At 39.6% G+C, this 27,512-nt stretch overlaps 1 protein-coding gene across 4 annotated transcripts in view; it reads right to left on the bottom strand.

The window, feature by feature from the left end:
* The window catches only part of MGMT (O-6-methylguanine-DNA methyltransferase), a 324,659-nt gene that overhangs the window by 54,685 nt on the left and 242,462 nt on the right, over positions 1 to 27,512 (bottom strand). For all 4 annotated transcript variants that reach the window (XM_030568947.1, XM_030568945.1, XM_030568948.1 and 1 more), the window contains exon 4: positions 5,595 to 5,755. In XM_030568947.1, the coding sequence (XP_030424807.1) occupies positions 5,595 to 5,755 (161 nt within the window). The remainder of the gene's footprint in view (positions 1 to 5,594; positions 5,756 to 27,512) is intronic.

Genomic DNA, 27,512 nt, shown 5'->3' with positions numbered 1-27,512 from the left:
AGAAGAGTAACTCTAATAAATGAGCGTACCACACAGTAACAGGCAAAGCTGGTAACGTTTGCCAACAAATCTTTCCTTTTTTGCACTTTGCTTACTTTTTCTATGCAGGTAAGTATGGCAATACACGCACGTTGGAGCCTTCAGGGCCCATGGATAGAGACTTGCTGTCAGCTCTTTGCAGAAATATGTTCCCATTTAGGCAGATGATTTCAGAGCAGGGGTGGGCAAACTATGGCCTGAGGGCTGAATATGGCCCACCAGCCATTTTAAGCTGGCCTTCGAGCTCCCACTGGGGAGCGGGGTCTGGGGCTTGCCATGCTGCAGCGCTACAGCCAGGGTGCAGGGTCAGGGGCTACTCCATGCAGCTTCCAGATGCTGCGGCATGGCTCCGCTCTGGTACTCCAACTGGGGAGCAGGGTCAGCGGCCGCTCCACGTGGCTCCCAGAAGCAGTAGCAATGCCCTCTTCCGGCTCCTATGCATAGGGGCAGCCAGGGGGTCCACTATGCATGCTGCCCCTGCCCCAAGCACTGCCCTCACAGCTCCCATTGGCCAGGAGCCCCCCTGGGATAACACTTTAATTCTGCTGCCAGTTAATGTAATTAGCCCAAACTATGTTGCAATGCTGAAGGTTCTTCGTTGAAGCCCTGTCACTTATGATGCACAATGGGAGAGGAAGTTGTTACATCTTCAGATAATATAATTTAGTTTACCTTTTTCCTTTTAAATAATGTAGGAAATTACATTTAAAAACAGCATTAAAATAACATCATTCAGGTTGAAAAGTCAGTACTTGAAAGTTAGGAAACGCCAGAATTTATATTGCCTGTGCAACTGTAATTCATCCCCCTTGCGCATATGTGTTCTGATAGCTTAATTATGAGATTGCATACTGTGTTTTCATAGGACCCCTGCCTCATTCAGGGCACGGAATGGATGGTGCTCAGACAACTCATAAGGGAGAGGTTTGGTGAATGAGGCTGATTTTAGGATGTTTGCCTCATTTACTCTAAAGTTGGAAGGTGTGCACAAAACAAGGCAGGAGGATTGCAGAAAGTGAAAGGATACTCTTGTGGTTAAGGCAGGCAAATGACATACAGAAGAACTCGGTTCTATCCCTGCCTCTGCCATGCCCTGCCTACTAGAGAAACAAGGTGGGTGAGGTAATATCTTTTATTGGACCAACTTCTATTGACAAGCTTTCGAGCCACACAGAGCTCTTCTTCAGGTCTGGGAAACTAACCCAAAGTGTCACTGCTAAATATCAGATTTGAACAGATGGTTTAGCGGAAGCAGTTAACATATATTTCAAGGTACCAAAGTGAAGTGACCTGTCAATACCCTTGCAGTCATAGGAAAGAAAGGAAGAAGGGGCAGAGGGAAGCAGCTGGGGAGGTGAGGGGGTTGTTAGTTTTCCTATGTGATACTAAGCAAATCAAAATGTTGGCTACTATTGTCTGTTCCTCATTTTCTGAGTGCCCAACTTGAAACATCCGGGCCGAATGTAACTGTGCAAAATAACTCCCTACTGAAACAGACAGCAACAAGAACAGCGGCTGCTCAACACCTCTGGCAGTAAGACAGTGTTGTCTGGAGGAATAAGCATGGTTGGAAACCACTGTGACCAAGGCGATTTTCTTCAATCTGCCCTTAGTGACAAGAGTGAAAACTTCTTTCACAGACACACTTTACTAATATTACTTCCATTTTGTCATCTTAATATTAGACTACTGTAATATTCTCTTCATGTGAGACTACGCCATGGCACCATCCATCAACATAAGTTAGTGAAGAATTCTGCTCATTTATTGGGTGTGCTGCATGCCAAAAGCATCACCCAATACACTGGTGCTCCGTATTCTGCATTTCTTGGCGGAGTTTTAAGATGTTAATTTTTTTTAATGTATAAAGCCCTAAATATTTTGGATAGAAGTCAGCTGAGAGACTATATCCTCTGACCAGGTCATACTGCTAGAGTTATGGTCATCAGAGGTGTGTGCGATAACAGCCCACTGGTTTAGAAGAAAAAAGTGCATTTTCTCTGGTGGTGGACTTTAATTCTGGAATTCAATTCTTTCCTAATCATGCTGCAAGGTTGATATAATCAAGTCTTCACAGTTTTGGATTATTATTCCTCTGCTTTTGTTAATTTTTTAAAAAAGTACCTAGAGCTATCGGTTAGCACTTTCAAATGCAAATGTAAAGAACATAAACAAATACCTAAATCTCAATTGAGCAACTTTGTAGCTCTGGTGTAAGGCAGCCTTCACAAATAAGCTGAAATATACAACATACCCTATTAAAACCCCTCCGTGTGACACTTTACTATCTTAGTTTTCCTACTTAAATAACTTTCTACAAATATTACCTTTTTGAAGTTATAATACATCTTCAACACAACATTCTCCCATTTGTTCCAACAATACTTTTATATTGTATGAAATGATCACTGAGAAAAAGAAAGTAGGAGACTACATAAAGAAAGGTATCACATCAGTGCAGTTTGGCCAATTAAGTCTGTGTCAGCATTTCCTTTATATGATTGCTTTTTTCTACCATAAAATGTGCACACCTGGTCTTAGTCCAAGAACAAATAATTGAACTAAATTAAAAAAACCTGGATCTGCACATGTTAAAATGAGGAAAATCTTTTTCAGGGTTCCAAAAACTAAACTCGTAGTATAGAAGGTCACTAAACATTACAATCCAGGCTCAGTGGGAGGCCAACCAAAGGTAGGCTTGCTGCAGACGCCCTAACCTCCAAAAAGTCACACCTGTTCCATAGCTAAGAATTGCAGACCCACTTGGGAGAAGCAGAACTCTTGTATATGAGAACTTTGCTCCTACCCTGTAGTACTAAATTCTCAAGGCCTGCAACCCCCCTACTCAAGGCTACATATGAAGCAGAAATTAATTCAGCTTTTTACTGGATTTACTCTCCTACTTGGCTGTTGCTAGAGAGTGGAGACAGGAAAAAATCAGTAAGGAGGAGACAGCTTATTCTCCCTTCCTGCCCAAATTAGTATTTTAACTCAGTGGATCTTTCTTCTTCTCTTCTTGGCTGATCTCTGAACTCTCCCGATAATACTGACAATGACGTAATTGCCATAGAGCAATTAGGCTGGCAAAATCAGAGCTGCTGTTCGTGGGAAGGGAGTGGTTCAGAATGCCTCATTTCACATTCTGTGGCTGTTGGAGTAGCCTCTGTCGGTGAACAGCCCAGGAGGCTCATGAAGTTACCATGGGTCATCACACATGAAGGCAAATTTCTGCAGGACCTGGACCCTGAAAACAGTAGCTAAAATAAAATCTGAATTATTAAATTTTGAACTATTATATTTCATTAACCAAGCTCAAAGTTTCAATCCTGAGCTTTCTGCTCATGTAAATCATGACCAGCAGAGTTTTGTGGTACAAGGGCTTATTTTAAAGTGCTTATGAAAGCTGCTGGTTGATGGTCCTGGAGGCTAAAATACCTTATTTATTCAAAGAGCAGATAGAGGAAGAACAGCAGCAGTGGAAGCTTCTCCTCCCTGCTTCACCAGTATACCTCAACCCTGATCTATATTAAAAGATTTTTAAACAGCAATGAGACATGTCAAAGTGCTTAACTCCATTCCAACACGTGGAAAATCTGTGGCACTTTTTCAGGGGATCATTCCATGGGCTTAACAGCTACATTTAAGCAGCACAACACTGACTGGACATTTTTGAATCCAATGTTTTTGCAGTTTGTAGCAGTCTATTGTATACACCCAATTTTTCTTTTTAAAATATGGATGATATAAAGAACTTCTACATCTCCATTTCATTAACCACACAGATTCAAATATCTCTGAATTAAAAGTTTTTTATAGAGTATAAAATGTGCCTTACTGATATGATATTGTATTATCTCCATTTTAAGCCTTTATAATCATACAAAAAGGGGATGAGAAAAAAAGTTTAAAATGTTATATACTCAATACTTGTCCTATAACAAAACAATCTCAGCTGTTGCATTATAGAGTCACTATATACAGTGATTAAATTATTTTCCCCTTCTAAAAACAATCACACCATAGAACAACCGTTTGCCAAATTTCATTTTTAAAGTCAAAGCTGCATTTAGTCAGAAAAGTAATAAAGAAAGCATCATATAGAAAAAGCTGAATGATTTTTGAATAAAAAGTACAAGCAATAATGAATAGGTGAAATTTGCAACCACAGATGCCTAAATTGTGACCACGAAAGACGCATATGCATTCATTTGTGCATGTGCGACTAATTGCATGAACAATTATCTATTTTGTGCATGACAATGTCTGTTTTACATGTGCATGCATACATGTTTTGTAGGTGCAAAATAGGCAATGTATGCAATACAGTATGTTTGAAAATGAGACCCTACATGCTATAGCCCAAATTAAGGCTCCTAAATGTGGAGCAGCACAGCAGGAGATGCTGTGATGTGTTGGAGAGACACACTGTGTTTCCTTCAGTGTGCATTCTAGCACAGCGTAGTACAAAGGAAGACATGGTAGGTCAAACCACCCTGCCCAGACTCAAACTCCATGGGCATTTCTAGTGGCACCTCTGTTCTGTCCTCACGAAGTGGTACTTGCTACATTCTGGCCGCATATTGTGCAGAACATGGAGTGGAGGGAAAAAGACTGCATATTTTCCCTTATACCTGAACTGGAATCCTTATGGCTGAGTTATTGAAGATAAGATTATATTGGAAACATCAACATCAAGGCTACTAGTTCCCTTTTTTGAGTAATAAATATGTTCTTATGGACCCTAGTTTCTCAGAAAGCATTCTAAATATATTTAATTAAAACACAATTCCCTTAAAATGTACATATTATTCACAGTCAAAAGATTACATTCATAGGGAGACAAGAAAGAGGCGACTGCAGAAAGCAAACTACTGTGATTTTTACTGGGGACAATTTCACTTCATGTAATTGACTTTCATGTCTTGGGGAAAAAAAGGAACAATAAATGGAACATGGTAAGGGGGAAATTTCTCTCTTAAGCAATGTGTTTATTTAAATTTCTGAGTGAGTGATATTATTACTACTTGGGTAACAATACTTGCTCTTTGTACCTACTAAAAAAATTAAAACATCTTGTAATAATTTTGAGAATTAGTTTTAAAACTGATCAAAAAAGATACAATATAGCTACCTAATGTTATGTAACTATCACCAACTGTGTTTATAGAACTGGCTAATTGTCCATTTATAAGTCTCATTCCCTGTGTTGTTGGCAAAAAGATAGTTTAAGTTAACAATAGGCTTATTGAAAAATTTACTGCCATTCAGATGTGTTTGTATTTAAACCTTTCAGCCAGCAAACGTCAAGAGTTGAACTGCATCATTTTTACTGTCTTTGCCAAGAATTATGGAAACCTGTGCCAAAACTAACACAACTATTTGGAGCAGTTGGAAATTACGAACCCTGGTAGCTACAGTACACTACATGCAGCCTCTATTTAGAGCAATGTAAAATGTCCAACACTGGTGTAGTCCAAATGAGAATGTGATGTAAGTGATAGTTAATCAAATCAAAACATTTTACATGAAATACTAAGTATTACTTGGTTACAGACCTTGTTCAAAAACTGGATGGTGAAAGGGAGGCATAGGAAGTTTCTCGGTCATCCAGGGCTCGCAGAAGTAGGCCTGAAGCCAGGCTGTGCACTGATTCAGTGGTTCTGTCATTTCCTCTGGGCCTTCACATACCTCACAAGTAACTGAGGCCTCCTTAGTGCTGGAAAAGTGATAACATTAGTTTAATAAGTTTAATAGCCAAGCTGCTGAAGATTTTAGCATGCTAAAGACACAGAGAAAATACTTATTACATTAAATGGAAGAAAAATGTTAATGTTACATGGACTTCTTTTTCCTCTCATAAACACTAACACAGAATGCTACTACATAAGGAAAAATGAAAATCAAATTAGAAAAGGAATTGCAATAAAGCAACAGCTCTGTGTCTAGTTGGAGCAAAAAGCCTGGGTGATATTTACTGTTACATACTTTCCAATGCAGGCAGACTGAAATGTGTACTATATAGTATTTTTGTATTTGCATTATAAAAATGAGTATTTCATAGCTGTTAAAGTATTGAGAGTATACATAGACACGCACCCCTAATTAAAATCTTCAGTAATTTGATCCCGTTCATTGTCTCCAATGCCTTTTACCAATCTGACAAATGTAAAACAATTCAGAATATCAGAAGTCAAAGAGATTCCTCACTATTTTTAGAACTGCAATGACAATAGCAGGTGAACAAAGAATAACGCTTCTGAGAAATATAGGACTTTCTTTTTTAACCTACCTGTTCGGATATCCATTGTCTTGGGAGGGGAGAACACCTTGCACAGATGTAACCATGTAAAAAAAACCCCCAAAAAACAGGCTAGGGTGGGGGCAGTGGATGATGGTGGAGGGGACACCAGAACTGAAAATGCATAAGTTCATCAACAAGACAGTAAAAGTACATATCCTCAACATTGTCCCAGTGGTTATAGCTGTGCTAGGGATAAGATTTTCTCTCCTTGACACCTAGCAGAGTCCGATAACCACCATGGAGCTTTCCCGTAAGAGAGAGGAAATAGCATTCCATGCAACCAGCACTTTCCTCTTCCAGCTATTATTGCCAGGTTTCTGCTTCCCTCCACTGTGGAAGTGAAGGGAGACAACTTAGAATTAGTTTGCTTTTAAACAACAGCTTAGATTTTCAGAATATGTCAGAACGTAACAAATATTGCAGAGGGCGCCTACAAATTTCAGGATTTACTCCCCACCCCACATACATGATTTTCTTCTTTTCCTGCTGTTAAGACTATGCGGGGTTTGGGTAGGGTGTAGGTGGGGGAAGGGCAGTAAATTGGCTGGTCTTGTTTTCATTATGTTCAGTATCGTATTACACAATATTCAATTCACTTGATTGCTGAGTAAGAGCAACACACGAGCATAAATGTTGCATAGCTAATATATTAATTTGAGATTTCAGTGACAGAGCATTTGGACATAGTAGGCTGTTGAAAGTGGGGAGTTCTTCCCTGAGTGTCACTCTGCTTCCTAATCTACATACTTCCTGCAGAGTAAAGCAAATTGATCCAGGACCCTACAAGAGCTTTCCTGGTGGGGCACATCCAACACCATGGGACTGTGAAGCCTTTGTGGGTGTCTCTCAAAGTTCAGGAGAATTAATTTGTCTTTATGTACTAATAAAATTATCATGCCCCACCAGTAATACATGGAGGAGAAAGAATATGTGTGGGAGTCTTCTAATAATCTATGAATGGTTATATACGGAGCTGACATCACAAATCAATGCCAGAAAGAGCAACCACACCTTCTTTAAGCCTGCCAAAAACTTTTCAATACCCAGTGTTTATTATCCTTCCTGATAAACCATCCAGCATTTTTCTGATTATTATACCACAGACTGTTTGGAAATTGCCTCATGGCCTATTCAGGGTACTTTTGCTGTCACAAGGGAACACTTGTATATATTCCAGTACTGGTTTATAATAACAATACATGGAGATGTACCTATCTCACAGAACTGGAAGGGACTCTGAAAAGTCATTGAGTCCAGCCCCCTGCTTCCACTAGCAGGACCAAGTACTGATTTTGCCCAAGATCCCTAAGCGGCCCCCTCAAGGATTGAACTCACAACCCAGGGTTTAGCAGGCCAATGCTCAAACCACTGAGCTATCCCCATCCCCTTGTTTTCTGCTGCAGGTATGCTCAGTCCCAGGAAAATGAAGCTCCACTCACGGCTCAACAGTATTTCCCTTTACAGTACTACAAACATAACGGACCAATTCTCTGATGGGAGAATGGCGGCTACAAGGCAAAGTGTTAAAGGTGGAAATAGGTGAAAAGCAGGTAAAAGTGGGGGGGATCCTCCTACTAGTAATAACGATACAGAAAAATCCCAGCAGAACTGGGGGAAATAAAGCAAGGCTATTTGGTCCCTTCAGTCACTCAGATGGGGGTTGAGGAGGAAACCCTTGACAATTTCCCAGTGTGCCAAAGTACCAGACGCTTAATGAAATATTTTCTCTTAATAGGAAACCTAAGCAAATGAAAAATGTGTGATGTATCAGTAATGACATAATAGGCTCCAAGTCTGTTTTTGCCACAAGGCACCTTTGCAACAAGATCCAACCACCTCAAATGCTTGATCCACAAATGCATATGAAACTGAAAACAACAGGATATCGATGTAATCAGACACCTACTCTTGTCTCTCCCTCTGGATAGGATAAATGATGTATAGTCAGAAGCTATTTTAGGGTTTATTCTCAGAAGTGAAACCCTGATCTGTTTGAATTGCGCATGATCAAATGCCTTGCAATTCTCCCCAATGCCAAGTCATTTTCTAACTAATTGTTAAGCACTGAAGGCCACATTGCTGATTAGCAAGAAAATATATAGCAGAATGGAGAAAGAAAGGTGGGAAAGTTAAACTATCAGGGAGATAGCATGCAACAGATGATTAAACAACTGGTTAAAAGTATTAAAAATGCAAGTTAAAAATGGATTGTTTGGCATATAAGAAAACAAAAGAAAAGCAGAAGACATGGAAGAAGATGCAACTGTGCATGTAGCTTGCCAGCAGCCTCCCTATTAAATGCTAACTTGCTGCTCTTCTGCCTATTTATATGGCCAGACTATAATTTTGAGGGTTGTGTCATTATAGTGCTTTGTAAAAGTTTTATACACTTTTTACATTCTTTTGGGATTTAAAAATATTGGTCAAAGAATCTAATTCAATGGGACTATTTATGTGCATAAACTTATTCACATGCTGGCTTGGGGCTTTCACTGCAAGCTCTCTAGGCCAAGCTCCCTTAGCACAATCAGTCTATATGACTGGAGACTCTAGGAACTCCCTCAGTATATTTCATTGTAATAAAATAATAAAACTCTTGAAATCTGCAGCAGCATAAAATTAATGGACTTCTCTGATCCATATAACAAGAGTGGCATCACTCACATTCAAGATTCTGGTGACCTCAAGCAGGTTCACATCTGCTTGCTTGATAGTCCGTAGGTAGGCTGCAACTTGGACTACTCAAACATGAAGAGAAGTAAGGGAAGAGTAGGAACTTTCTTATACCCTTGTACTGGCTCCTCACTTATTATCCCTCTCCCTGGAGCAAGGGGGTGAGGAATAGCCAGAGTCTTGGCTCCGCCTCCCACCACACCAGCCTGCACAGTCTAGCTGGCACAGAGGTTGTAATTTTCTTCTGGTATAAATTAGCAGCAAAATTACTACCTCTTACTCTCTCTCTCAGGAGTAAGTAGGAAACAGAAATTGTATTATTCTTCAGAAGGGTGTCTCTGAGGCATAATGCCTCCTGGGCTATTGCTGGGGTGCTATGGTATATGCATCACCCCTTGCTTGAGGCTTTGCGAAAAGGCACAATCTAGACTTAGTTCCATTTTTAATAATAAGCAACATAATACAGATCTGCCAAATTATTCCCCTCCCTTTAAAAATATACTTTAATTACAACATCTATTGTGTCGACTGTATGAGCTGTGGTGCACTCACCAAGTTCAAGCTCCTGCTCCAGTGACTACAGTATTTATAAATAGTGGAACAGCTGCAACAGGAGAAAGTGAGAGAGCCCTGCTCCAAAATACATCATAGCCCAATTATTCTGATTTGCTCCTGAAATTAGGGAAATCCAAATTCAAATCCCTTCTCCAGTCAGGGCTGCCCAGAGGATTCAGGGGGCCTGGGGCAAAGCAATTTCAGGGGCCCCTTCCATAAAAAAAAGTTGCAATATTATAAAATACTATATTCTTGTGGGGCCCCCTGCGGGGACTGGGGCCTGGGGAAATTGCCTCACTGCCCCGCCCCCCGGACAGCCCTGTCTCGAGCTGGGAGGGGGAATTTAATTCAGATCTCCCACATCCTGGGTGAATGCTCTAAACCTTGGGATAAAGGTTATAAGAAAGGCTGCTGCCTTCTATCATCTTCCTTCATCCCCTCCATTTTTTTTTTGGTGTGGAATTATTCAGAAATGCGTATCAAATTCACAAATAGTTTTGGGTTGACCCAAACTACATTTTTCGGCAAAAAAACTATACAACCTGACTTACCCTCCTCCACTTCCCCCTCCCATTCTGAGATGTATAAAGGTGGCATTCCCTTCTTTCTTGAAACTACCACCCTTCAAAAATATCTGACTTTACAACAGCAGCTGCTTTTAGAGGATCAATGCTTGGATAGAACTTCCAGCCAGCGTCTTTCTGAGACTTCATAGCCACAAGTTCGCCCCACTATACCCTGCTCAACAGGTGACTCAAAGGAAGCCCCAGAATATTTAGCAGAAGAAATTCAGAGTAGGGGAGCTGAATTATGTAATGTTTCCCTCAAGTGAAATTTCTTTTATTCGGTGTTTCATGTTTCTTTGGAAATTTCTGAACACTGCACTCTATACATGTTCCCCTTACTCAGCTTCTTCCTGTCCTTGCCTATTGTTCAATTTTAGGAGGCAAATGCCCATCTAATTCTTACACTAAATGTTTGCAACTAGCCTTCAGCAATGAATAAACAAAAAGATGGGGAACCTCTATGTTAATGTTCTTTCCCTATTGATCCCTAGGGAAAGGGCCTTAATCCTTGGCTATACTGCCACCAGTGGCAAGGAGCCAACAGCAAACAAAATAACAGCCAAAGTAACCACAGGTTCTATGCTATACCTCTGGGCAGCTTGAATCTTGAACTGCGACATAACAAAGCTTAACTTTTATTTTTACACATGAAAATAAAATAAGCATATTCATCCAAGACAAGAAACTAAAAGGCTGTTATTTCAGTGAGTTTCACAGCTTTCTCAACAAGCAATAACCGTCAGTTTAATTGGAAAGGTCTATGTGTATGTTTGCTTGATGAAGGTGCCGCATAAACATTTTAAAAGCATTTCAGAACAGTATTCTTGTGTCCAAGTGTGGCAGATTTGCTCATACTTTTTCACTGAAATAGACTGTTTTGCCTTTCTGTTAGAGGATTTCATTGGCTTCCCTCAAAAGAAAAAGCCACACATTTTATTTGCAACCTTACTAGTATAATGAAAAGCATTCCTTTAAAATGCATTGGGGGGGGAGAGGGAGAAGGAGAGTTCTGCATTTTCCTGTATTACCAAAGCTCTTATTGGGGATGTAAAAGCCTTATACTTGCTTAGGTTAGCGAATGGAATTAGGTGCTGTCCAGCATCCTTGGAGAATACAAGTTTCATTTCTTGCTATATTTCTAGCCTGCCAACTGAATTAAAATGTGACCTGTATTTCTTAGCATTTCCCACTCTTTAAAGGACATTTGCAGAATTTTTATAGTAGTAAAATTTATCTTAAATTGATTTTTTATGCTTGTGCTAAAGATCTCAACCTCTGCTTTACCCTGTACATTTCTACTTTAGACTCCTTTTTAACTCTTTCTCTGTCGGTATTAAATAACTATTTATGGATGAAATGCTGTTAAATGGACTTTGATCCTAAAATAAGGATTTATGACATGACAGTTAACATAGTTGACATAGCCTAAAACAATCTAATTTTTTGTATGGGTAACAAAAATGTCCATTTAAAAATAAGTTACTCTTGTTCTTTTTTGAAGTCTTGTATTACTCATCATTATTCTCCCTCTTATTAACATAACTGTGGCATGACAGTATCCACAACAGCTACACCTATGACAGAGGGGCTTCTAAAGACTTTCCTACAGGAGAGTCCAGAAATCCAAATCATTATCGAGTTCAGCAGCACATGGTTGCTCAAAAAATTATCTCTGGATTTTCCCAAGCAAGCAGAGCACACAAACAACTCCTTGCTTGTTATATTAAAATCTAGCTCATGCTCCAAAGCGTCTGTTAGTCTATACGGTGCCACAGGACTCTGCTGCTTTTACAGATCCAGACTAACACAGCTATCCCTCTGATATTAAAATCTAGAAACTTGCTGGGTCACTGCTCCACTAGCACAGTGCCTCAGCCCAATGGCCAAAATCTCCACAATGCTAATCACCGGCTGAGAGGCTGCTGCACAACATGCAAAGAGCTGAGACAAGCTTAGCACAGTTCCAACCGCTTGGCCAGGAGGAGGCTCCCTTTTGGATCCACTAAGGTCTGCAGCTGCCTACAGATCAAGTATCTCTGTTTGATTCTCAGTTGCAGTAATGTACAAGACATTCATGAAAGTCACTGGCTGGGGGAATTGACTACTGGTTTAAGTATCAGAGGGGTAGCCCGGTTAGTCTGGATCTGAAAAAGCAGCAAAGAGTCCTGTGGCACCTTATAGACTAACAGACATATTGGAGCATGAGCTTTCGTGTATCCAACGAAGTGGACATTCACCCATGAAAGCTCATGCTCCAATACGTCTGTTAGTCTACAAGGTGCCAAAGGACTCTTTACTACTAGTTTAGTTCGCTCTAGTGTCTTACCATCCCACTTTACGCATACAACAGCAGTATTATACTGTTCTTTTTACTATACTCCATGACTGGTTCTACTGACTCTGCTTTCTGTAAGCCTCACAACTAAGTAAAAAACTGTGTCCCTGCTCATACTAAGCAGAGAATGGTGAGGTTCTCTTACCCCTTTTTAGATTCTCTTTAAAATTATATTTTTTACATGAAACTATAAAAAGGAAAAGAGTGTTTTTAACAGAGGAAAAATATTAAAACCATCTGGTTCAGTTTAATAAGGCATCTTCCAAGACACATGCAACTATTGGCAAATTAGAAATGCTTTCAAAACAAACATGTAAACAGCAAGTTGGCTTCAATACCATTGTTGAGGAAACATTAGATTTTAGTATGTGCTTATGAAAGTTTTAAAAATTTTCTAAATGCCTTTCCATTATGAGAAACAGAGAAGGCCTATTCCTATGTTTGGGATTACAATGCCACTGTGGTTAACCATATTCCAAATTGGTGTGGCTTTTATTTAAAGCTTCCTGAGTGGTATCATTTTTTTTTCCCCTCAATGAGTCAAATAAAATTTAACTGAAACATTCTCATGGACTTTAGGGTCAGAAGGGACCAATATGATCATCTAGTCTGACCTCCTGCACAAAACAGGCCACAGAACCCTACCTATCCACTTCTATAACAAACCCCTAACCTATGTTCGAGTTATTGAAGTCTTTAAATTGTGGTTTGAAGACCTCAAGCTGCAGAGAATCCAACAGCAAGTGACCCACGCCCCATGCTGCAGAGGAAAGCAAAAAACCTCCAGGGCCTCTGCCAATCTGCCCTGGAGGAAAATTCCTTCCCGACCCCAAATATGGCGATCAGCTAAACCCTGAGCATGTGGGCAGGACGCACCAGCCAGCACTCAGGAAAGAATTCTCTGCAGTAACTCAGATCCCATCCCATCCAACATCCCATCACAGACCACTGGGCATACTTATCTGCTGATAATCAAAGATCAATTGTCAAAAATAAGCTTTCCCATCATACCATCCCTTCCATAAACTTATCAAGCTTAGTCTTAAAGCCAGATATGTCTTTTGCCCCCACTACTCCCCTTGGAAGGCTGTTCCAGAACTTCACTCCTCTAGGTTAGAAACCTTCGTCTAATTTCAAGTCTAAACTTCCTTGTGTCCAGTTTATACCCATTTGTTCTTGTGTCTACATTGGTACTAACCTTAAATAATTAATCTCCCTCCCTAATATTAATCCCTCTGATATATTTATAATGAGCAAGCATATCCCCCCTCAGCCTTCTATTGGCTAGGCTAAACAAGCCAAGCTCTTTGAATCTCCTTTCATAAGGCAGGTTTTCCATTCCTCGGATCATCCTAGTAGCCTGTCTCTGAACCTGTTCCAGTTCGAATTCATCCTTCTTAAACATGGGAGACCAGAACTGCACACAGTATTCCAGATGAGGTCTCACCGGTGCCTTATATAACGGTACTAACACCTCCTTATCTTTGTTGGAAATACCTCACCTGATGCATCCTAAAACCGCATTAGCTTTTTTAACGGCCATATCACATTGGAGGCTCATAGTCATCCTATGATCAACCAATACTCCAAGGTCCTTCTCCTCCTCTGTTGCTTCCAACTGATGTGTCCCCAATGTATATCTAAAATTCTTATTATTAATCCCTAAGTGCATGACCTTGCACTTTTCACTATTAAATTTCATCCTATTACATCCTATTCTAAGATGGACCATGAATTGTCATTTAACATAAAAAATAATACACCACAATGATTCAGATGGCAATTTTCTTAGGATGCAAAATCCTTATAAACATAGATCAAATCATTCTAAGAATGTTACACAGGCACCTGCAACTATTAAATACTATAGGTGCCATTAGAATATAATGCTAATTTCCACTGTATGTAATCAGGCATGTTCTAGGATTTATCACTTGGTAATAAATACCTCATCTTCTAGTGGTTAGCCTGAAAAAAGGAGCTGGGAATGAATGCAGATTCTCCTTTATTTCAAGTTGTTGAAATAAATCGAACAAGAATGAAAATGGCAAGTTCTATTCCTTATCCCATAAGTGTGCTAAAGTTAGCTAATGGCCATGGGTGTAGACTCAGATAATTGCATATTTATTATATCAATGGAATAATCATAAAATAGTCCATTCAGAAATAAAGATAAAGACTTGAAAAATCAATAAGGTGCCAATGGAAAGAGCATTTTGTTGTTGTATTTTTTTGTATCATATTGAAGATGTGATTAAAGTAAGTTATCTCTGAATTAAGGCTGCCACTCCATTACTAACTAACCTGGCTGTATTTTGATACTGCTGCACATATGGCATGTGAGATCATACATTGGTCTGAGACATCCTGCTAACCCTAGGGATTGAGCAAACGTAAGGGTCTGCAAACATTTAGTCGTGTCACATTGTATGTTTCTTTCAGTACCTAAACATAATTTCCTTGAATGTATTCATTTAACCACTAACCCTGTTGTACATGAAAAATATTTTTGTATTAAATATATTTTCATTCCAACAACAAGGACTCTGGGACTTTCTATGATCTTAATCCGAAGAATATGGTCTTAAGAAAGGCTCTACTGCTGCAGATGCCATGGGGCCCTGCAGAAAATTTCCCCTTCTCTGCCCTCAGTGCAATAGTTTCTTACAGCCCAGGGCACAGCAGCAGGGGAAATCTGCTGCCTGGCATGTCACTGTTTCTTGTGGCAATTCCAAGATTTCTCTTGGCTCTCTTACTCCTTGTTCACTCCCTCTCTGTAGCTGAAACAACAAAGAGCTAGGAAGAAACTGCATAGTGCCATCATATCTGATGCGAGGAGCCCTGACTGGGATGATTTAATTGGGGATTGGTCCTGCTGTGAGCAGGTGATTGGACTAGATGACCTCCTGAGGTCCCTTCCAACCCTAATCGTCTATGATTCTATGAGGTGAAGACAGACATTGAGAACAGCAGATGGGAGGTGATCCCTCAGAGAGAAACCAAGAAACAATCTTCACAAAGGGTAGGCAAGAATGGCAAACAGGAGCAGGTAAGAAAGGAGAGAAAGGAAATGCTCCCTGAATCTCACTTCTCAGTTTCTAAATCCTTCCCACTCTTGTGAGAAGGGTGTAATCCTAATCCCTTCCCATTACCAAATCCCCCAGTTTTCTCAACCTCAATTTAAACAAAAACACTCTCATAACCAACTAATAAGGGGAAACTACTTGGCAAACATGCATATTAAAGGATCTCTAATAGAAAATTGTATAATTAGTTTCAGGAAATATCCAACTATATTCACAGCATAGCACAATATCCAGCAGTTGTAGTTTGAAGTATATGTACAAGCTGGTTTGTGTGTGAGAGAGAAAACAATAACCCCGTACAGGAAGTGGTGGTTTCTTTTCCATGCGTATTTTGATTTTGTACAATGTGGTGCATTCCAAAGACTCATCAGTTCTCAGAATTCTCTTTATGAACAACAGAGATAAAAGATCTCTGTTAGGAATAATTTAACTGGGAGACTGTAGTATAGACAAATTTAAGGTATCTTTCCACAGTAACACTAGCAAACTTATTTTCTTTTCAAAACAGAGGGATAACAACTCCAGAACAAACAATAAATATACCAGAGTGTTTTGGGACCTGCAACCAAAGGAAAGTTTTCTAACATTCTCTGTCCTAATATGAAATTGAGGCCTAACCTAGACAAGTGTTCTGTGAACATATGTAAAGAACTCCATGTGGCTGCCATGCTAATCTCCTTGTTAAGGGAAAAAGACCAGAGATCTGTTGCTGTAGCAGACGTGCACTATAAAGAATAGGCTTTGACGTGACCTTGTAGTCTTGCTAGGCTGCAAGAATGTGTGATGCAATCTGACAGCAATTTAGGCATGGTCTCGTTAGAGACTACAGAACCTATTTAATGTCAAACAAAAATAAAAATGTGGATGGACTTTGTAAGGGCTTTAGTTTACAGCAGATAAAACCTTAAGGGCCTTTTAACATCAAGCTTATGGAAAAGACCTTAGTGAATCAGCACACAGGTGGAAAGGAAAATATTTTCTGGGTGACAAAGTGGAATTCTGTCACCACTTCAGGAAAGAGTTGAGGATCTCTTTGAACAGTTCAGTAGCCAAAACAGTTTTCAGATAACCTTGACGAGACGAGAAAGCCTTTAAGTGACCCTGAGACTTAAGGATTCATGAAGGATTTCCCAGTAGAAACATTTCAGTTATCACAAATACTTTTGCAGACAGTGGACCCAACAGTATTGCATGGTTCTTTCTGATACCTGTTAGCTTCAGTGAATCCTCTTTCCCAGACACATGAAGTTACTAACAAAGCTCCAATAGGCAGTAGCTGCCTCCAGGAATGAAGAATGTTTCAACAATGCTGTAGGTACTGCCCAACCGGTCTACAGCTGTAAGGCCAGGCAGATAGTGTAACAACCTTAAAGGAATGTCCCCACCAACTGTGGTCAGAGAGGAACTTGTGATTTAAGCATCAGAAGGCATCTGAAATCCAAGACAGGAACTGGTGTGATATGCCCACAGCTGATTCTACAGCTTTAAAGTGTTAAACTTGGGTGCATGGGCAAGAGCACTGATACAGGATGAGAATCTGCTTTGCTGGGTATCATTATGGAAGAGACATGTTTGATGACTTAAATATTATAATATCGACACAATATTATTAGATTTAAGATGTGATCCAATACAAATTGTCACTGAATATTATCACTAAAGCTGAGCAGGATACTTTTTCATGCCCTGCGAAAACCTGAGATTTTGAAAATTTCTTGTTTTGCATCAGGACAAAACCAAGACCTTCCAGCGGTTGGGGGGGTGCGGAGGAGAGAGAGAGAGACACACACACCCTAGTACAGCCAAGAGCCCAGTGGTTAGGTTAGTCACCTGGGAAGTGGGAGACCCTAGTTCAAGTCTCTATTTTGCCTAATTCAGAGCAGGAACCTCAACTTCCATATTCCAGGTAAGTGCAGTAACCACGGGGCTGCTGGATATTCAGGGGTGAGTCTCTTTTGTTGGAGATAAATAATAATTTATCTCCAACAAATATTTATCCAATTAAATATTCATTTGGCTAGAGAAAGAGAGACTGATTCTATATCCTGGTGGTTACAGCACAGCAGGATCTTGAACCTGGGTCTCTCACATCCCAGATGAATAACATGGAGAGACAGATGAGCAGGTGCACTCATAAGCTTTGACAGGAAATTCTAGATCCAGGACCCATGAAACCTCTCTCAATTAAAGTTTTGTTGAAACTGATAACTTTTCACAGGTACCTTTGTTTTTGACAAATCAACATTTTCCAATAATAAAACATTTTGTCAAAACATTCCTAATTATTACTTATTTTACCTCACGACAATTTTGAACTTTGCCACACAAACCCTTGCTCACATGCGTAATCCCTATCCATGGGAGATGACCCGTTGAAGTCAATGGGACTCTCTCTGTGAATAAGGACTAGTCCTGTCTGCAGGAAAAAGGCTGAAGTGTAAATAAGCTGTCTTAATATTTTAATGTTTATTTATATCAGCCATTAAGTGCAGGTTTCAAAGCCTATGCATCAAAATGGTTTTTGCTTACAGAAATGGGTGGCATCTCATTTTTCACATGTACAAGTCAGAAACAATTAAAGCATGAAATCAGCATTGAAACAAGACTTCAAAGATTCACTCAGCCAACCAGATTTTCTTTAAGAAAGAGGCATAAAATTGAAAAATATGTTTAGCTAGGATATGTACTGTCAAGCTTCAATGTGAAAATTCAAAAAATGTATTTAATCAACATCTTAACGTCATATAAATAGTCTTTCTTTGACAGATGAAGACAAAAACACCCCAAAACTGCAGATGAATTATCTAGTCCCTAATGATTCGAAAACAATTACAGGATGCAGAGCAATCTAGTTAAATTTTATTCAGAAGCTCACTACACTTGTGTTTTCTTTTATTTTTCTATCAATGAAACCCATGAGGTTTAAGCACAATTCATTATGTATGAGACCCAACTTGCAGTACTTGACTGTTGATTAATAGCAAAGTTTGCTGTATGTACATTTGCAACATTAGATGCATACAATATGCTAACTTATTCTTTCACTGAAGCTAATTATTTACAAAAATGACTACTTGAGACTACAATTTATTAAATGCATGCATCCAGTATCAATTTGGCCCCGAAAGACAGTCTGGAATGAAGATCTTTTACATGATGTGACAACTTCTAGAAACAGTGTTATTAATATTGTAAATGTGGCAAATAAAGAGTTCAAATAGCCTTATGTCTGTTGTGTTTGTTTTTCACAACTGAATCAATGAACAAAGCAGCTTTTTAAAGTTTAAAACCCATGTGAGGCACATTCTTCTTACGTAGTTTAATTCAGCTTCTTATAAATGAAATGTCTGTACATTAGCAATAAAAGATTAAAAAAGGAGGAGAGTTGAAATAAATGGAAAACACACCCCAAACTTGAAATTATTGCTGAAGTACTTCCATTACAGTTCTTTTAAAGACTTTATTGGGAATGAGATTTGAACATTTACTGAAGAATATCTGTAAAAAATTTTAACTTGGTAAGAGTCATTCTGTGACACACTGCAAATTCTACTGAGGTTTTTTTTTTTTTTTGTATTTACTCAAGTATTTTATTTCCCAGTGGATCTTTGTGGTTGGAAACTTTGCATTAATTAGTATTCTCTCCTGCTTTGAGCAGGGGATTGGACTAGAGGACCTCCTGAGGTCCCTTCCAACCCTGATATTCTATGATTCTATGATTCATGTGAACACCCCGAAATAAGCAAGTATGCATCAGCCTAAATCAGAAATTTGGACACCATATATTTGAAAAGGGATTTCAAACACATGGAAGTTTCCCTTTATAGGCTACATGAAGGAAATATTTCAGTCTTCACACCAACTAGCCTTTACTGGTCTTCTGTAATGAGGACCCTGATCTTGCAAACATAAATATGCTTAACATGAGTAGTCTTATTGACTTCAGTGGGACTATTCACATGGTTAAGATTAAACATGTGTGTTTTCAAGATCAGGGCATAAAAGGTAGCCACCTACATAAGTATAAGTTGTTTAAGAGACCAGTCTCTGGGCAGCCACTGATCCTGTCACTTGGATGCTCAGAAAACTGTTGCCTAGATATCCTGTGCTGTTGATGTGTGCCATAACGTACTAGTTAGAGATCTGAGGAGAATCAGACTCCTGTCTTCACATGCCCAGATAAGGAAAATCAATTTCAATGCCTAAAAGACTCAACTGATAGTGCAGAAGGTCATTAAATGCTACCAATTGCTCTGTGCCATTAGAGTGTTGATCGGAATCCTATACAGAGACACACAGATTTCAAACAAGATCCTGTCCTGGGAAACTGTATTGTAGGCCAATAGAGGAAATAAAACATCAATGGAGGGGTGGACTTTTTTAATTTTTTGAAGACAATATATGTGTTCAAGAAAAATAAAACAATATCAGAGAGAGAGAGAGAAAAAGTGTGTGTAAGGTTGCAAAGCCAAGCATTACAAAAAGATAGGGTATTCATCCAGTTTCAATTTTCCCCTCCCACACCCACTCCCAGTCCTCCCTGCTTGCACACCCCTGCTCAAGATACTCATCCCAATCTCTCCTTTGCAGGTCTTCCACTCCCCATCCACAGCACTTGCTCCAATCCTCCCACCTACTGGCTCAAAATCAGTTCTCTCCTCCATCTATGACTGTCTGATCTCAGTCTGCCCCACCCTTCCACCACTACCCAATACTGGGGTCTTTTCACACAGTAGGAACATGAATGAATCATAGTATCTGGAGTCTGGTCAACATCTAGGTGGTCTGAGTGAAATTTACACCTTCACTAGAGCTTATATTGTCATTTCTCTCATTTCTGTATCGAGATGGTATCACAACTTGCTCTAGAAGTAATATGTGGCATTTACCTGGCACTTTCATAATCTCCAAAGCATTTTGAAAATATTCATATTTATAATATAACCCTCACAACACTTCTGAAAGTTAGGCATTATAAATCCTCATTTGCCAGATGGGGAAACTGAGGCAGAGAAGTTAAGGTTGAATGATCAAAAATGACCTGTAATATTCGGTATCCACCTAAATTCACTTTAGGACCTGGCTTCCGAGGCGATAAGTAACCAGAACTCCAACTAAAGTCAACAGCAGTTGCAGGTGCTCAGCCCTTGAAAACTAGCCAAAAATAAAGACACCCCAAATTAGAGGCCACTTTCGAGAATTTGACAGGAAGGCTATTTTCAAACCTAGATGCCTCAAGTCAGGCTTCTAAATCCATTACATTAAGTTTTCAGAAGTGTCGAACATCCACAAAACACACAGAAGTCAGTGGGAATTGCAGCTGCTTTGAAATTAGAACACTTATTTAGATGTCTAAATATAGATTACAAAGCCCAGCTTTGGTGCCAAATTTTGAAAACTTGGTCCCAGGTGTCTTGATCAGGAACACAAAAGGAGTCAGTATCAAAGCCAAGATTAGGACTCAAGAGTTTTCGTCTCCCAATCTGGTTCTCACACCGCTAAATCATGCCTCCTTCTAGTGACAAGGATTCAGCTGAGCTCAACGCGGCACATGAATGTGTGGCAGATGTTGCGGTTGAAAAACAAAAATGAGGTTCAGCTTTTGCCTTGCTAGTTAAGAGCATCGGCTCTGCAGTGCTCTGAGCCCCTTCTAGCTAGAGGAGCATAGCAGTGTGCCCAGCACTGTGACTTGGGTCTTCTTCTTAATAGCTCTTAGGCAATGAAGCTAGCCCCATATCTGACTTGGAAAAAATCCAACGTTTTGCAATTGCTTTCTTCATACAACTTCCCCTTTTCCTGCAATTTCTGCTCATTATAGATTTTTGCAGCCTTTCATTGTGTACCAGCCAGTCATCCACTTGCACGGCAAAAGACAACAGTTATGAAAATGCCAATTTCTCATTAGGTAAAGCTCCATTGTGCCACTTTTCTCGATGATTTATTTGAAATCAAACTTGCCCATGGGTCCTACAGAGTGCTGCGGTTTTAATCAGAAAAACAATAAATCAGAAAGGAAATCAAATATTCATTTTTCATTTTAAATTGCTTGAAGATCCTAACCGGATTAAGACATTATCAAAGTTCTGAGTTCATGTGAAGAGTGGCTAGAATCACTAAGCTCACTTTTTAGAAAACATGATGGTCAGGGTGAGTAAAAGAAAAACTTTGGTTTTATTGCATTTTTTTTTAAAAAAGGAATAGCGATTATGGGCTAAATCCCACTATGCTTACTCACATGACTGATCACACTGATTCAACCTGACTTAAAGGGTATGAATTGATCAGGATGTGGGCCTCCTTAAAAAAAAAATCTTTTGAGTGTTTGGGGCACTCACAAATCTTCTCTTCTTCCTCTTAACAAATAAGGTACACCCCAACTGCTTCTGTTGACCAGCAGAAATATCCAAGAGAAGTGAGGCAGCACTTGCTGCAAGACAGCAGACATACTGCTTTGTCAGCTGCTAGTGGCAGCCTAAGAGTTCTGTAGTGGGTATAGGGAGAAAGGCGGCTAGACATCTGTAATACTGGAGTCACAGACAGGGAGAAGCAAGCTCATCTTTCCCAAAAAGGGATCTCAAACCTAAGATATGTATACTGCTGAGAAGCTCAGTGAGTCAATATAAAGCAAAAAATTGACAATAGGCACTGTCCACAACCCACTAACGTGTTTTTGAATACCACAGTCCTTGTCTGCACCGCATTCTACATGTGTTAATTAACATGCCTTAGCTACCATTTGCCAAAGACACATCCATTTTCAGTGTCTAGACTAGGCTTAGGAGAAATCCTGATGGTTTGAGCAAAGAGTTGGTCAGATATGGGGCTGTCCATGACTTTCTAAACTTCCCATATGCTCTACATGGAGGACCAAGTCCTTAGGCATAATCAGTCAAGGATTCCAGATCATGCTAGAGGGGACAGACCTCTCAGAAGGTTCTTCAAAAGGTTACTTTCAATGAGTAAGTTAGTGGGTTGCTAGGTTTTTTTTTTAATAATCTCAATACATTTCTACAGAACTTTCAGTCTTTATTGATCCTTCAATTACATTTGCAACTCACTAGATGTTGGTAGGACTATTGTTTCCCCAAAATGTTAATACCGACTGAAAAATGCACTCTGCAGCCTACCATTTAGTCCTCAAATACACATCACAGAAGTCTGTGGTTCAACATCAGTTATCATAAGTAGGAATAACAAGCTGTAAAGTACTTATTTGTAGTCTTTGAACACATTGCAAATCTGTGGACCTGTGTATTTTCCAAGGGTCCGTGTAACTGCATCCTCACTATTTCATGTGCAAAACCATTCACTGTGCTTGTATATGGCTCAACTGCATCTACACATGTGGGGGAATTTGAGCATACAAACCAGCATTTGAGTAAGCATACTGCAGTCCTCATTCAGGAAGCTCTTTGAAAGCAGTGAACTCCTTCAGCCAGACAAAAGGGATTTGCTGGGGAGTGACGTAAGACTGTGAGACATGCTGCCTTCAGTGCTTCCAGCTTATGCCAGTTGAGATCCTCAACTTCAATTCCCTGCATGGCAGCACACTAGGCCACCAGATCACCTAAGTGTACTGTATATGTTATTTACATCTTACTTAAGCTAAAAAGAAAAGCTCCACTTTTCTTCTAGTTACTAAGCAGGCTCCCATCACTGTACTGAAAACAGTAGGATGCATTGACAAAACCAATAAAGGCACTTTTATAAAACATTTACAGTTAATTATCATTAAAATAAGATTCTGTAAACTCCAATGCCAAAAGGGACCTCCAAAAGACTGGGTATTTAGGTATACTTTAACCAAACCTTTTCAGCCAAACTCCCCTGTTCATGAGTCTATCCCTACAAACTGTTTTCCAGCCCATGCCCTGATTCCTTCCTCATCAGTCTTGCCTATAGCTCCCTACCCATGGGAATCTGTAGGGCTCATCAGGTCTTAAAGTCTGTCTGCTGGGCCTCATCTCTTCAAACCTTTCAGCACAGTTGTGCTCTGGTATGAATGGTCTGACTCTGACGTTCTGAAATCTTACATGCTCTTTGGAGTTCAACTAAGTGGGAAGTCTCAGGCAGACGGAAAGTTGAGAGGGAGGCTGCCCTAGCTGCTGGGACGCAGAAACATTCTAAGAAGAAAGCTGTATTTGGATTTGAGGAGGGAATCTGAGGGTATGGTGGGTAGGTAAAGGTGATGCAATAGAAGGATTGAAGGGGGAAAAAAGCAGGGAGATTTTATCTAGATTTTGGCAAGTCTTTTTGCACTTTGTCCAAACTAGATAATCTGGCAGATCTCAGTGCAAGACAGATTTATCCTGTATTCCACTGATGAAAAAAGAGAAAATGAAAAATATAAGCAAATAATGAGTCACTGGCAGCATATGACTTCTATGGCAGAAGATAAATTTTCTAACTGTTGAATACCAGGGACATAGGTGCTGGAACTAAGGATGGTGCTGCACCCCCTGGCTTGAAGTGATTTCCATCATATACAGTTTGTTCGATGGCTCTCAATACCCTCACTAAACAAATTGTTCCAGCACCCCAACCAGGGAAATGTATATAACATTATAAACTCCATTAATTTCCCCCCCTACTTTAAAAGCTTCATATTTCTGTCTTGCACCCCAATTCAAGTGAACTTTTCCCCTTTATGATGGTCATATAGACATGGTTCTCTATTCAGAAATTCTGCTAAAATACTGCACTACAGCTTAGTTAGATCCTCCAGGTAGTTCAAGAAAAAAGGTAAAGTGGTGCACCAGTACTCGTACTCCTAATTATGAGCTCTTTTTGATCTATGAATAGAGTCATATGAATATCTTATTCTTTACCCAAAGGTCTGGGGAAGGGCAGCTTTCAAGGCTCATGCAAGTTATTGTTGAAGCATGGTACAACTTGATGCATTCAGTACCTCCTCCAAGTTGGATGAAACCCTCCACCAGCCTGTGGACAAAAATCCACTCTTAAAAGTGTATATGGGAAGTCACCAGAGAGGGTAATCTGGGATTCAATAAAAGTTCCAGTTTATGGTCCTGATCCTGCTGTACTAGCAGTCTCTTAAGTGCATACAAAGTTCCACTGAAGTTCACAGGACTCAACATGGTTGTAGGAGTGTAGCTACTTGGATCAGGACCTATACCTGTGAGGTGATGCAACATTATAATGTATGTTACTCTGCATTTTATATAATGGCTAAATATTTTCTGAAGTACAGCAGCATCTTTTTTCAGAAAATGTGCATTGTGCCTAGAGATTGCTCTCCACTGGGCTTGAGGTGAATCTGTGTTGCAGTTCCATTAACTTGTGTACTATCTCATTAATAAATAACCTTGCCATGTAAGTGCCTTTCTTGAAAATTGGCTTGTTCTATTCCATATAAATAATACACATTTCTCTGTTATCAGGTATGGCAGGTTTTTTTCTTTGCCTATGTATGGCATGTGAAATGAGACAATGTGGCAATTTAATCTAGGAAGCAGTTTATGTAACACTTCCTCAACATACCTTGTCTTTGGTCATACTTACTACAGCAGCTGGAATATATTAACTGGCTAGCATAGCATAAAATAATGTATTTAATAACTGACACAAGTATATTGACCATATGTCAATAATAAAAAAAAAATCTTAAGGAACTATTAAATGGATAGTTATTGTAATTGTGTTTTAAAGCACTGAGCTCATATTTAATCTTGAATCCAAGCTCTTAAAATGTGTTTTTTGGCAAAGGCACAGTAATAAAAAAAACTTAGTAGAAAAAAAATGAAAATTATTACTATAAATCTTTTTCCAGATTACTAACACTGTAATAAATAAACTGAATAAAACTTTAATTGTTTTAATCAGAAATATTGTCACTGGCATTGAAAATACTAAGTTAAAGGGTGATATTTAGTTCTTTTGACTTGTGCAGTTGCCTGTCTCCCCACATTTCAGCCCTTACTTTCGCCCTGTAATTGGCCACTATCCCAGAAACTACTGTCTTCAGTCCAGGGTTATCAAACTCCACTTAGTTCCACCCTCCATCTTTCCCAATCAAAGGCTATGTAACTGAAGAAATTTAGTTATGCTACACACATGTGCAGAAAGAGAGAAGTGTTTATTTTACCACAAAAAAGCCAGGCCACATATTCCTGCTAGATTATTTTCATGCTCCTAGACTGTCTTTGCTGGGGAATAATGTCTGTGTCAAGAGCAACAATGCCCAAACTTTTCCTCTCATGCCCCACCCCCCACCAGCAATGGAATCTGTCTGCACCCCCACCCCCCTCATTACTGCACAGTTGGCTCTGCAGAGGAGCTTGGGCTGAAGGTGGAGCTGGTGGCTGAATTGGGGATGGAGGAGGAGCTACGGCTAGAGGTGGAGCTGGCCTGGGGTGGGGAGTGGAGCTGTGGCTGGAGGTGGAGCTGGGCTGGGTGGTGTTCCCTCCCCGCCTCCCATGGGTGAGCAGGTCCCTAGGTGGGAACTATCAAATGATATGTCTACAGCTTTGTCTTGACTAGAATGTGTTAGCTAGCATACTCTAATGAAGACGGTCTAAATTCTGTGTAGACAAGGCAATATGTACTTTAGCATATGCTAATTTGGTAGAGTTGAAATACAATTTTCCTTTCTTTTAAAGGGAAACTAAATTTAAAATCTAACATTAGTGAAGACTGTGAAATCAAGGGCTCAACACTCAAGAAATTCTAAAAGTTAGTGTTTCTAATGCAATGTAACTCATCAGCATTCCACATCCCATGGTATATATTTTATGACATTTACTAAGTGCACATCTAACAAGAAAAACAGGTATATAAGTTATATATCTGAAATGTGCTACACTAATGTTGCAGGTAAAAATCTTAATTTCTTAAATTTTGAGAACATTTCACATCTTGTACAGTATCAATATTAGATTAACTTCCCTTATTGAGAAAAAATAGGAAAAGAAAATTCGGCAGCTATTTGGGTCCTATAGCTTTGAAAGCGGAACTTGCAGTTTTCTTGAACCACAGGTATTTTACTTTCAAAGCTTAAAAAGTCAGCATATTTCACCGGGAGTGCACGTAAATTTCTTTTTCTGGAGCAGATATATTGACAGAGCTGCAAAAGGTTTATTGAGCTTATTTAAAGCTGCAAAACTATAAGCAGCTGCATAGTCCAGAGTTAAATTGCTCAGTGCACTTATCCTAACACCCCTTGCTCCAGAGCTAGCTCAGGAGCTTACTAATGATCTCCTGTTTCAGCAGCTGAGCATGTACATTTTTGTAATCAAATAGTTGAAAAGATAGCTCCTGTGCATACATACATACATAGTGCATCCCTCTTTAAAGGCCTGATCCTGAGACATATTGAACTGAGTGCCATGCTATCAAAATAAATAGAATTTCAAGACCTCAGGTTCACTACAGCATCTCTATCATCTCTGATAGCTGCGCTTCACAGCTATCATCTCTGTCTTGTTCAGTCACCATCCTTCTAGAATCTAATAAAATATCCACTGAAGGAGAAATTCTCTAAATTCACAAAAGACAGAACCTAACCAAATGACAACCACGGTCCTATACATGCTTGGTCAAATGTCAGTGCTGCTAATTAGTATTTTCTCACTGGGGCTAAGACTAGATGTTGACCAACTATCCTAATGAGACCTGGCCACATGCCTGAAAGACCAATGTGCTAGTAAGACTTGGCTCATATCTCCAAGGAAGGAGTGATATAAGAAGGTCCAGAAATGTATTGTAAAGGGCAGTGTGTTTGTGTTAGCCTGCTGAACCTCAGGACTTGATTTCTTTCTTATTTTGAAAAATCAGCACTGCCAATATAAATCACTACAATCATCATATTCTCTGTTTTCTTTTCTTTCAGCCAGCCTCCCTCCTCCTGCATGCCTGGTATATTAAGATCTGAAAATTCCCTGCCAATTACTATAGATGCTATTCCAAATCTAGCCCACACTGCCAAGAATCAAACCAGA

The sequence above is a fragment of the Gopherus evgoodei genome, chromosome 7 (assembly GCF_007399415.2).
Source record: "Gopherus evgoodei ecotype Sinaloan lineage chromosome 7, rGopEvg1_v1.p, whole genome shotgun sequence".
NCBI lineage: Eukaryota > Metazoa > Chordata > Testudines > Testudinidae > Gopherus > Gopherus evgoodei.
Note: the sequence above shows the minus strand (reverse complement) of the source record. Positions and strands in the feature narration are given on the sequence as shown.